The sequence below is a fragment of the Stegodyphus dumicola genome, chromosome 1, assembly GCF_044657685.1.
Source record: "Stegodyphus dumicola isolate Sdum_Otavi_A_Nest chromosome 1, ASM4465768v1".
NCBI classification, from domain to species: domain Eukaryota; kingdom Metazoa; phylum Arthropoda; class Arachnida; order Araneae; family Eresidae; genus Stegodyphus; species Stegodyphus dumicola.
In genome coordinates, this window is record NC_140768.1 from 175,961,757 (window position 1) to 175,974,959 (window position 13,203).

Sequence of the window (13,203 nt, forward strand, 5' to 3'; positions counted from 1 at the left end):
CTTTCCTTTTGGCAGCTGTTATAGAATTCCATCTACAAAAGTACATGAAAAATTCTTCATATGATACGGAGATAATAGCTAAACTTTTGCGTAGCTTCTACGTAGATAACGTTGTTGCCAGTTTTGACAAAGAATCCGAGATGATTCAGTTCATCGAAAAATCTCGAGAAATAATGAATGAAGGAAAGTTTAATCTTCGAGGTTGGTTACATAATGGAGATAACCTGAAACAGGAAACTATTTCACCCGTATTGGGTCTGTTATGGAACTGTCAGAAAGATAATTTAACTTTGAATCTGAATTGGCTAGAAGATTTTGAAATGGGTATAATAACGAAGAGAACAATTCTCGCTGTAACACACAAAATATTTGATCCTATTGGTATTGTGAGTCCTGTTCTCTTGTATTCTAAAATATTGTTGCAGAACCTATGGAAAACAGGAATTTCTTGGGATACTGAAGTTGACGAGAGTACAAAACAAAATTTTGTGAATTGGTATAAAAGCCTTTTTCTCTTAAAAGAAATATCCCTCCTACGTTGGATACATTCCAGCAAGGACAATAGGAAGTTCTGCAGCATTCACACATTCTGTGATGCCAGTAGTAATGCGTATGCTGCTGCAGTTTTCTTGAGAACTGTGACGAATTCTGGAGTTGAAATTCATCTGTTGGCATCGAAGTCTAGAGTAGCTCCCGTAAAATCTATTACGATCCCTCGTCTGGAATTGATAGCTGCCACGATAGGTGCCAGACTATGCTCTTCTGTTTTAAATGGTTTGCAATGGCAAAATATGGAAACGCATTTTTGGACGGATTCTACAACAAGTTTTGACATGGATTCAAAGGGAAGAGATTGTCTGGGCTGTCTTTGTGGAAAACAGAGTCAGGGAGATTAGGAAACTGACGGATCCAAAAACGTGGAAACATATTGCTGGAACAAAAAATCCAGCTGACCTCCCATCAAGAGGTTGCACCGCTAAACAACTTTTAGTAGTTAGATGGTGGGAGGGCCCCGACTGGCTGAAGAAAAATCAGGAAGAATGGCCTAGACAAAGGGAAATACCGGACATGGAAATAGTGAATTCAGAAAAAAGGAAATCAGTCATTTCTGCACTAAATACGCAAAGGGTAGAACATTTTTTTGAGAAATATTCATCTTACCATAAAATGTTAAGAATAACTGCTTGGATATGCAGATTTATCAAAAACTGCAGAAGACCAGATTCTAAACAATCAGGAGAACTCACGGTCCCGGAAATAGAAACTGTAGAAAAGAAAATATGCAAGATAATACAAATAGAAGCATTTGGCAAAGAACTTAAAGTTAGCAACCTTTGTACCTTTTTTGACTCAGATGGCCTTATTCGATTAAAGACCAAGATTACTAGAAGAGAGGAAGAAGAAAATTTTCTCTGTCCAATTGTATTGCCCTCAAATCATGACTTAGTTCATAGGTTAATTTTAGATTACCATTTGCGACTATCCCAAGCTGGTGTGCAGTTCGTACTAGCCAATATTCGACAGAAATTCTGGGTCCTGAGAGGAAGAAAAACAGTACGTAAAGTTCTTATGAAGTGTGTTCGCTGTAGAAGATATAGCGCAAAGAATATAGAGACTGTTCCAGCACCTCTTCCTGAAGATCGAGTTCGAGATGCTCTGGTGTTTGAAGTGACCGGAGTCGATGTAGCCGGTCCTCTTTATTTACGAAAAGGAAAAAAGGCATGGATCTTGCTCTTTACTTGCGCGGTCTATCGCGCGATACATCTTGAACTGATAGAAAGTTTATCAACTAATGCGTTCATCTTGGGATTAAGGAGATTTATTGCCAGAAGAGGTCGTCCAAGTATTATTTACAGCGACAATGGCACTAATTTCGTTGGAACTGAAAATCTTTTAAGATCGATAGATTGGAAAGAAATAGAATGTAATTCAACTAGTATGAGAATACAGTGGAAGTTTAATCCCCCAACTGCTTCATGGTGGGGCGGTTGGTGGGAGAGGTTGGTACAAACAGTGAAGAAGATGTTAAGAAATGTTCTCGGCAAGTCCTGTGTCTCTTATGAGGAAATGTTGACTATACTTTGTGATATCGAATCAGTAATCAACTCAAGACCCCTTACGTACCTTTCAGAAGATCCAAATGATCTTACGGCACTAACTCCTTCAATGTTTCTACAAGATGTGCACGACGTCGGAGTGCCTGACTTAGACTACCTGGATACCATTAATCTGACAAAAAGATACAAGTTCTTGCAGAACTTAAGAGAACATTTCCGCAAAAGATTTCGTGATGAATATTTAGCTATCCTAGTGCAAAAACCATCTAAACGATCTACTCGGACTATCAACAAAAATGACTTGGTGTTTGTCGGCAGCGACAATAAGAAGAGAATAGATTGGCCAATAGGTCGTGTTGTAGAACTATATCCTGGGAAAGACAACGAAGTACGTGTTGTCAAATTGAAAACTGCAACGGGTGAACTCCTAAGACCTGTGAAACGTATTTATCCTCTCGAACTTGATAGACCTAACTTGTTTAGTGACTTCACCATGAACATAAAAAACTCTGCGGATAAGTGTTACAGTGATATGAACTATCAAACTAGATATGGACGTAAAACTGTAAAACCTCTTACATATTTTTAAATTGCTATATTAATTTTTGTTTCTTTTCAGTATTTTAGAAATTTAATTGTCCTAACAGTTGTCAATTGGAACATGTTATCTGGATATGGTATGAATGTAATGCAGAAAATGTTTAGATGTGTAATCCTTCTTTGTAAGTATTAATTTTAGAGCATTAGTTACTTTTCATATTTGTGAAAGTTGTACTTGAATTTTTGTTTGATTATTGATAAATTTTGTTTTGATTTTCCCATCTTATCGAGGTAAAATCAAAAGGTGGGAGGATGTCACATTCTTGCCACTAGGTGGCGGGCATCTCTTCCTTTACTTTTGCTGTAATTAAGTTCCGAGAAGCAGTCGAGATTGGAACCGCTCTGAGGAGCGTAAAGACTCAGAACTAAAAATGTACTGTTTTAAAATAATTATCACCTACCTTGTAAATAGCGTATATTAGCTTTTTATTCCAATAAATAATTAAAAGACAAGATGGCCTGCTAATTGTAATAGAAACTCTTACTGGAAAACGTGATTATTAGAAGCCTGGCGTCGAGAACACTGAAGATGCAGCAGGTAAGGAATTTTACATTAATTTTATTGTAAATAGAAGAACCTGATGCAACAAATACCATATTGAATAAATTATATTGTAAGCTAATAAGTAACAACATTGCTTTGTTTAATTAAGATACAATAACAAGCGGAACAAACATTAAATGGGAGTCAAACAACAAAAATCAGCGTTATATTTTCAAATTTTCACAATCTAATTTTCATTATACTCGTATCTTATCTCGTTCATTTGCGCTTTTGCAGCTGAAGATGATGGTTCGGTAAAACCATTGAAACTAGTCCTGTGAAAATTTGAAAATACAACGCTGATTTTTGTTCTTTGACTTCCAAATTAATTGCTTTGTTTGTTATTAATATGTCTCATCTTTCCTATTTCAGATAAAATTTACTAGTGTTTCTTGGACAGGAAAGCAAGAATTTTTAATTTGAATCAATAAATTTATGATACACTGAAAACGGTTTCATGTTATAATTCCCTTTCTGAATATCTTGAATGTATATGAAAAAGTAAAATGCAAATTTAATATTAATATTATCACCCTTAAAAACACCCAAATATTTCGTTTATTACTCTCTTAAAACTACGTAATAATTAAGGAAAAAAGAAATTATTTAAAATAATTATTAGTTGCCTGCAGTTGAAGAATATAGGAAAATGATGAAGGTTTTAAAGATTTTTAATTAATGACAAAAATACAGAAAATCGGAAATAATACGAAATGTTTCAACAATATCTCAGAAGGAATGAAAATTGCACCAGATATTTGTCAGAATATAATTTTAGTGATAGCAGTTTAATCAGTCTGCATTGAAATTCAGGTGATAATCAGTCACATACAGATTTAGGTTACTTAGGTTAAAAATGCGTAATAATTTAAAATGTAACCGGGTAAATTTTAAAACCAATTTATTTGAAAATTAACAGCTTCGCTGCGAGCCTTCGTCTGGCTTTTAAATGTACCGGAAAAATGGCTGAAGGGAACACCAAACGTTAAATTTAAAAACTGCGTAGGATTTTACTCTGCAGAACAACTTCATAAAAAAAGTTATTACGTATAACAAAATTACAATGAAATAAGCAATGTCCCTTAATACAAATATTAATTATCCTAATAAATAAATTAAGCAAATTCCCTTTGCAAAATCTTAAGAACTCAAATGGTATAAAGGAGGTTAAGAACTTTGTTTCCTAAAAAAATCAGTCAAAACTTTTCAATATCTTAAAAACAGTGAAATGAGCAATAAATAAAATAAAGGAATGCAAAAAACAAAAAAATCTGAAAAGCAAAGTATAATTAATGATATTTTATCTTATGTTTTCAAGGGAAAAATACAATGAAATAAGCTATATCTCTTAATACAAATATTAATTATCCTAATTAAAAAATTAACCAACTTTCCGTAGAAGAACAAAAATCATGCAAAACTTTTCAATATCTTATAAACAGTGAAATAAGCAAAAAAATAACATGAAAGCAACTCAAAAAACATAAAATTCCGCGTAGAATTTTACTCCACGGAACAACTTTATCAAAAAAATCAATAAAAATATATTATATTTATATAAAAATGACAATGAAATATGCCAATCTCTTAAAAACAGTGACATAAGAAATACGATGAAAAATTGTTGCCAAACCCATATTTCTAAAAGAATGAAACTATTCAAAATGATGCGATTTCATCAAAAATCTATCAACAACAATAAGACAGTAAAATTGTTGCCAAAATCACATTTCTAAAGATGTGAGATGTGAGAAATGTACTCGGAAGCTTCATTTAAAAAATCTTTTAAAAATACAAAATAAATTATCATTTTTCCAAAATTCTTTTTGTAAAAGCATTCGCAAGGATGAAAGTTTAACGTGTACAAATATCAAAGAAAAATAAACTGTACATTTTTAAAAATAAACTTTTTTCGAAAAAATTCCATTGAAAAAGTGTTAAGCTCCCTTTGTTAAATAAATTCGTATTTAATCGATTTATTGAAACACGAAATTTATTTTAAGTTCGTAAAATAGCTAAGTGCCTACGTTTCATGACGATGTGAAAATGGAGTGTGTAGAGTAAAATCTCGCTTTCCTATAGCCCATTATGTTTCAAAATGACACGATTTCGTCACAAAACATGAAATAAAAAAAATTCGAATTCGACTTTCGAAAAAATCGCTTCGAAGTGCACTGGCTCTTGTGTAGATGTACCTATGTACCAAATTTCGTAGCCTTGGGTCTATTAGCTGACGCGCAGCGCGAACGAAAGGCGCACACACACAGACTCTTTCTTTTATTATATGTAGAGAAGATATGTAGAGATAAGATTGTTTAAGGGAAGGGAACTTTCAAGTTTCGCAGCTATAGCCTGCGACATTAAGACGATCATCACGGAGAGTCTAGCCTTTTGCAATTCTCTTGAGAGCTCACAGCTACCGAACAATATATAGCAATCAATCTCACTTAGTGGAATCATTGAAGTAAAATTCTGGGAGGGATGGGAAATAACAAAAGAACTGCTTGACAATTTTCAGAGGTTTAGGGTTATTTTCGCGACATTTTACGGGAAGTTCGGTCCAAAACTAGCGACAGTTTTAAAGGCATTCGCAGAAAATCACTCGACAGGCTAAGGGTTAAGAAGTTATACAATTATACTATTGCGAGAGTTCTCTGGATGCCTTTAGGAGTATAAGGATCCATCTGTATCAAAAAATTTCTCGCAGGTTTCAGATAGCTTTCCCTTAGAACAAAGTTTTCTCAAATGATGAAAAATCTGCCACATATCTATTCATCTCGACTTCATCGATAAAGGCTTTCTGTCAGCAATGAGCTCAGCGGCTGAAAATGTGTGACAGTCTGCTAATGGAATATTGAGTCTATGGAGCGGATAAAGCAAAACGTATTCTGATGGATCACTCTAACTATATGATATCTTGCAGGAATCAAACAATATCAACAATACGCCAGTATTTATCTGCTAATGAGCGGCAAGAAGTGGGAGGCAGTCCTATAAAGCTAACATTATATTAAATAATTCTTACAGTATATGCAGTAATGCAGTCATTTATAGCATTTTTAAGATAATGGTAGAGTTCGCGAGAGATGAGCTTGCTTGCGTATCTTCGAGCATTTAAGAAAAGTTTAAACGTTTATTATTTTATTATTTTTACGCTTTTTCTGTGTTTCATTTCTATACTTAATTCAAAGCTCGTGCGGTATGCGAATGCTTAATATATCAATATGCTTGTTCGCATATGACTGATACTGCCACCAACAGAAGATATTCGAAATGAGTTCTTTTGAACTCCAGGAATATTTATGGAGTCTAAAATATTTAATTTTCTATTGAATATTATATATGCTAATATAAAAAAATTCAGCGAAATTTTATACTTCAGAATATATATTTTAGATAGTTTTCATTGGAAAACTTTTGTAATGAAAGTATTTGCAACATCTTCTTATGTATTCTTTAATCTTCTGAAATAATAGCGTTGATTTGCCTTATTCTTCAGTACCTTTCAGCTTAACTATCGACATTAGAATTAGAATTACATTATTATTCTTAAAAGACAAGACACCTAAAAAGCATGTAATTGCAGCTTTTATTTTTTATACATATAACAAGCAATTCAAAAAAGTTATTAGCATTGAAGACTGATTAGTCCAAAATTTTAAGGCTTTAAAATATATTCATAAATAAATAAGCCTTGACTAATTTATAAAAATGTTGTTCCTAGGTGGAAACTTTAATCCTTATTCAGCAGCGAGTAAGGATGTTTTTACGTCATGTAGGACAACCTTATAACCACATGACAGTTTAACAGAAGATGCACTATTTGACATAAGAGGACATAAGAGGACAGCGCATATTCCCTCTCCTCGATACTGCAGAGAGGAGAACAGTGTGTTTCTGTCAGTGAAAGAGTAGCCAAAGGCAGGCTCGAAGTTGGGTGTAGAATTCAAAGAGAAGAAGGCTATAGATTACCAGGGCATCAATCTCTTTCTTCTCAGGATACCGTTGACGTTTTAGCAAAGTACTATCAGACTCCCACGGTGCATCAAACATCATGTGTGGACAACATCGTCTTCTCAGATGAATGATAGTTTTGCTTAGGCGAAATGGACTCATATGTACTTTCCTCCGTAGAGGTGAGAGAATATAAAAGATTATATTCGTATTCGTCATACCGCGACAGCACGGTGTGTATTCTTGAAATAGGTTTTATTATATTAGATAACAGATCACTTCCCACAAAAGTTCTATCCAGCATAATGAATAATCCAGCATAATAAAAATATGTCAGGTACATTCTGCGTTCTAGTCGCACTTCTGTACTTGCAACGTTTTCCCATCGTAATTTCTCTGCAGAATATTAATAATCCTCATGCTACAACAAAACAAGAAGCCTTCTTCAGAATTAATAATGTTTCACTTTCTTGGCAGCGTAGATCACCTGGCTTACCACCTGTCGCAAATGTGTGGGATATGATCAAACGATATGTGATGTTTTATGACAGTCTTTCAGAAAATTCTGATGAATTTTGGACGCGGAGTGATACAGCTTGGACAGTTATTCCGTAACACACAATTAAAACTTTATTTTGTTCAGTGTCATGACGTATACAGCAAACAATACTATCCAGAAGTAGGCACATGGAATACAGACTGTATCAACGTAAATCATGCATCTTGTTTCGAAATGCTAATAATTTGTTTTGTATATTAATTGCTTTACATATCCCACAAAAATAAAATTTGTAAATATATACCTGATAGGTGTACTGTTTTTAAGAACAGTAGTATATTTCGGGTTGATTTCCATACATCGTAATTACAATATACTCACTGGAGGCTCTGGAAAGAGATGACAGTAATCCAATCCTCGGTCCACATGGCAAATACCTAAACTGTAGCATATAATGTCAGCAGATTCTTTTCGACTCAGCCTGTAACAAATATTAACAATTGAGTTCTTTGTAAATAAAGAGAAAGAAGCCATAGTTTCGGTAAAAACATAGATATTAAACATAGAACAGGAATTGGTAATTTATAGATTCATTATCAAGTTACAGAATTTTTATTTGTGAAAGGGGACAGTAGCATGTAATTTATAGTTTGCGGTTTTTAGTAATTTATCGTTTTTTCAGTAACGCAGTACCAAATTATATAAACAGTTTTACATATTTTAAAAATGATATAACGTTTTAAAACAAAAATAAACATACAAGTGTGAGAATACTTGTATGTTTGTAAATTAAAGCAGTCGTTTCAAGTAGTATGCATTATTGTCTTCGAGTATATTCTTCAGCCAAAGAAACGAATGTTTTCAGCACGGGAAACCGGGTATTCGAAACTCGACCTTATTTATCTGCCGCTATTTTACTTTTTACATGCCACGTGATTCTGAGTTATAGCCATTCCTAGGTAAAAAAAAAAGAACTTTTTACTGTGTGATAAATGACCGGTGTTACTTCAACGAATTCCTCATCTAAGTTTTATCTCAAGCAAAATTTTGTGTTAAAAATTTTTTAGTATGAAAATGGATTTAATCCTCTATGCAATACTTCGTTGACTTCGAACTTACATAAACTATTAAAATATAATAAAATATAATAGTGTTTTGTTTTTCTGTTTGGTGCTAATTCACGTGATTAAAAGGATCTATTTCCTTAAGCGTTGCTACTAAATGAATAATTATTTCCCAGATCTAGTTGTGTTACTATTGGCGTGGCCGTAAAACAGTAAGTGCGGTCATTATTTTATTCGGAATTTATACGTTAATAAAGGTTAATCTATGTAATTCTTAAAGGTGGTTATTGCACTACACCGCAATGTACACTGCGGAAAAAAAAATGGGATGGTTTTTATCTCCCATTCTACTAGGCCGATTGACGAAAAAGCGCGACTTAGGATATGTATTAGATTTATATATAGCAGTATTCTAATATATGTATTTTGATACAAAATCGAACTTTATCTGAAGTGACATGGCAATTTTTTCCATATTTCGATTTTACGACTCAAATTATGCCAAACTGCCAACTTTTGTAAAAATGACACGAGTAGTTTTTAAAAAATTAGCTCTCAAAATTTTGGCTCCTCGATGTTAATTGAATTTGATATATATTTATTAATATCTCTTTTTTAAACTTACTTAATTCCTTTTTCCAGAACTTCGAAATTTAGGCTTAATCCAAATGTAATTCGCCCATTTTTTATGATTTATTTTTTAAATTTGTAAATATTGTTTTATAAATTTTTCGAAAAACTTTTGTATTATAACCTATAAAATTTTTAACATCGTCTTAAAGTACATGTATTTCTAGGCCCACCTGCAAAAAATTAGTTTTTTATTCAAAATTTTCTGATATACATTAATTTACATATTAAAGCGTTTTGCAATTTGGCATCGTTTTTTTTTGGGGGGGTGGGGAATGGGAAGGGATAATAATGCCAAATGTGGTTTACTCTGGTAAAATTATTTGACAGTATGAACAATATCCCACAAATATCCACAAAATATTTTGTTCGCTTGTTTACAATGAAAAAAAGAAAAGGAAAATAAGTTGCTATAAATTAAGAAGTTTGCCGAGTAAATTATTCTTGGCGAAAACTGAAAAAAATACGCCAAGATAAACTTTCGAATTTCCCCGTAAATTTTGCACCGAATTTTACAAAATTTAATATACAGCATAATTTGAATCGTAGAATAGTAATATGGAAAAAAATTGGCATGTCATTTCAGAAAAAGTCCGATTTTGTGTCAAAATACGTATGTTAGAATGATGCTATATATTAATCTAATGTATATCCTAAGTCGAGGCATAAAAAACGCAATTTGAATTTCGTTAATTGGCCCAGTAGTACGGGAGCTGTAGAGTTGCATCATTTTTTTAAATTTTAATTTTTATTTATTTAAAATTTTTCCCCAACAGTGTACATCGGTATCCGAGGTAAATTTCTTTATTAGGCACATAAAATTATTCTTTACCGTATATTACCTTTGCTGCCTTTTCTTACCCTCCCTTGCAGTAAGTAATAAACTAATACAATTATTTCACAATTTAAAAGTTTTTGGTACCGCTACCTTTTCTAAGTTCATAATCAAAAACTATCTGAACAGTATCGACATTTAATCTCCGCCAGCTATGTAGGTGGTTTTAATTGCAGATATTCTTGTAAAAGCTATATGGATGAATTAAAAGCATCGGGCCCTGTAGTTTCATTTGCCATTAAGCCCGGAATGTAAAGAGAGAGATAAGATAATGGGAGACCTTTTTTGAGGGGTTTATTGTTTACAATAAAATAATAAAACGAATTGTTTATTATCAAAGAAATAAACAAGTGAATTCAAAATTCTGAATTTTGTTGCGGAAGAATTATAACAAATCGTTCCAACTGGGGGGGGGGGATATAGTTCTTTTCTTCAGCTGAAAAAACATCCAGGCACGCTTTTGGCTTAAAGTATAAAAAAGATTCTAATTTCTGTTTTTCAGACAGAAATAGCGCCGTGCAGCACAGGCTGATCGTTACTGCTTTTGTTTCCCTTCTGTTGCAATTTCGCTTGCCATCCTTAAATTTGTACTAGCCGCAGTTACTTCTCGACCTCTTAGTTAGGGATGACGACTTGGAATAACAGGGAAGGTAAGGGAACCAAAAAATCTCAGATAGTGTAACTTCATCCACAAATCAGCAAACTTTATAAATATTTCTCCAGCCTTCTTAGCATGCCTTCGTGGTGTAGTGATCAGCACGCTCAACGCGAGTTCGAGAGGTCTGTGGTTGGAGTCCCGGCGAGGGCATTGCTCATTTTTCACTTCTTTTGCTTCAAAAATATCCTCTAATATCACTACAACTTGACATTATAATATGTGATTTTTGGTATATTTTAAACATAAGGTTGATTCATTAATAAACAATATTTAATATTTCATCAATAATAATTTATTTATTACATAATGATATTTTATTTTTTACAACTTATACTGTGAATTATTTGTTAATAATGGAATTTAGCTATATAAAGTATTAAACAGGATAAGTGTTGAATTTTATGTTTAAGAAGTACACAATTTGAAATTGAAAAAAGTTGATAAAAGCTATCATGTAACATCCTTTGCTAATTATTTAACTTGCTAATTTGTGTAATTTGGGGGGGTTCTTTATAGTATATAATTTTATATCTCGTAAACATAATTTTTGTCTTCAGAATATTATATATTTTTTAGATGAAGTAAAAACATTATCAGTAGTTATCTACACCTGTTTCACTATTGAATAAAAAGTCATACCAGCAACACGCTTGAAATAATCTTTGGAAAGCTGAACCCATTATCTAAGTAAATCTAATGAATTCCAGAGACGCTTCAGGCATATCGCTTATGATTGTCTTTTCTTCTTCTTTTGGTTTATGTTATGTAAAAAATACAAAGGAAGTTTGGAATTATTAACAGTGAAAGCTTGACTATGAAATTAATTACTCAAAAACATTGCTTTATTTTAAAATAAGTTATATTTCTAATACCTTTTATACACTACTTTGAGACCCTATCTTTAGCAACTCAACTCAGATAATCCTTTTTAAAGGAGTTGCTATAACTAATAAATTTTTAAATAGCACAATTTTACCATAATTTAATATATAAATTTAAATAGTAGTTTAATATATAAAGCTTGGGTACTTTAAATTTTATTTCTTAACATCCCACTCTCTCCCTTGCATACATTTTAAAGATTTAATGTTGGTGTATCATTTCAATAAAGTATAATACGCTTTTCTAAGCATAATTATCGAGTCTTATGTATCATTTTCCTTGGATGATATTTAGCATATCAGTTATAAGATATTTGTCCCGGCTTCTTAGCATACCTTCGTGGTGTATTGGTCAGCACACTAGGCGCGTATTCGAGAGGTGCGTGGTTCAAGTCTTGGCAAGGGCATTGCTCATTCTTCATGTCTCCTGCTTCGAAATAACCTAATGTCTCTCTACACAGTGATGAAAGAATGCTTGCAATAATGTTATGATTAAGAAATCAATTTTAAAAACTCTTGCAGCAACAAACATATTTCTCATTTTGTGGTCTTTTAAAGTAACTTTAAAACAGTAAAAGGAAGTTTATTTTGAAGAATTCATTTAGGGGGTTATTAAAGACAAAGAAATTGTATAATTCCATATACATGATAATACAAAATACAAAAGTATGTTTCTATAATTAAAATTTAAAAAATTAGACATTAATATATATAATAAAATTTGAGGTTTTAAAAAAGTGACTAACTTTTCAATTATAGCTGGACCCCAGAGATGCACTAAGATATCGCAGAGAATGGTGTATTCTCCTGGTAAGAAATTACATAATTCAGAAACCATATCTGTGACTGTCTTGTTGTTGACAACTGCCACTTGTTCGATGAGACCAACCAGTATGGTGCATGCTGAAACATAAATACACATTAAAATTTGGTCTTGTTCAAATTGGCATATTGTTTACTATTTTTGTGATTATACCGAACGTAACAGCAAAAAGAAAAATATAAAATGGATAACAAACTAAAAAATTACTAAATATAAAGCTGAAAAATTATTCAAAAAAAAAGGTTTCTTATTAACAGCTATACAAAAACTTTTTCTAACGAAAAAAAAAAAAAAAAAAAAAAAAAAAAAAGGCACAATATGTTAAAAAAAATCTGAAAGGTTTCAAATTTTAAATTACGTCCAAAGTGGCGTTTTTTTTTTTTTTTTTTTTTTTTTTTTTTTTTCAACGTTTTATGTGTTACCTTTATTTATTAAGTATCATGTTCTTTGCACTTAAACCATAAAACTCAGTTGAACAGCAATGTCGCAAAATAATTTTAAAATGAGCATATCTTTAGATTTCCCATACAGAAATTCGCGCGCGCCTGGTGATAATTTTTTTTTTTTTTTTTTTTTTATAACGTTGCCATTGCTTGCTTTGAAATCCTTGAGTTTGTTAATCAGAAATTCGTTAAAGTTTTACAAAATATGAAATCGA

General features: G+C 32.2%; 1 protein-coding gene across 2 annotated transcripts in view; it reads right to left on the reverse strand.

The window, feature by feature from the left end:
- Positions 1–13,203, reverse strand: part of LOC118187617 (acyloxyacyl hydrolase-like) — a 111,733-nt gene that overhangs the window by 70,041 nt on the left and 28,489 nt on the right. For both annotated transcript variants that reach the window (XM_085823124.1, XM_085823126.1), the window contains exons 2-3: positions 12,469–12,625; positions 8,036–8,135 (exon numbers count right to left, since the gene is read on the reverse strand). In XM_085823124.1, coding sequence (XP_085679250.1) covers positions 8,036–8,135; positions 12,469–12,625 — 257 coding nt within the window. The remainder of the gene's footprint in view (positions 1–8,035; positions 8,136–12,468; positions 12,626–13,203) is intronic.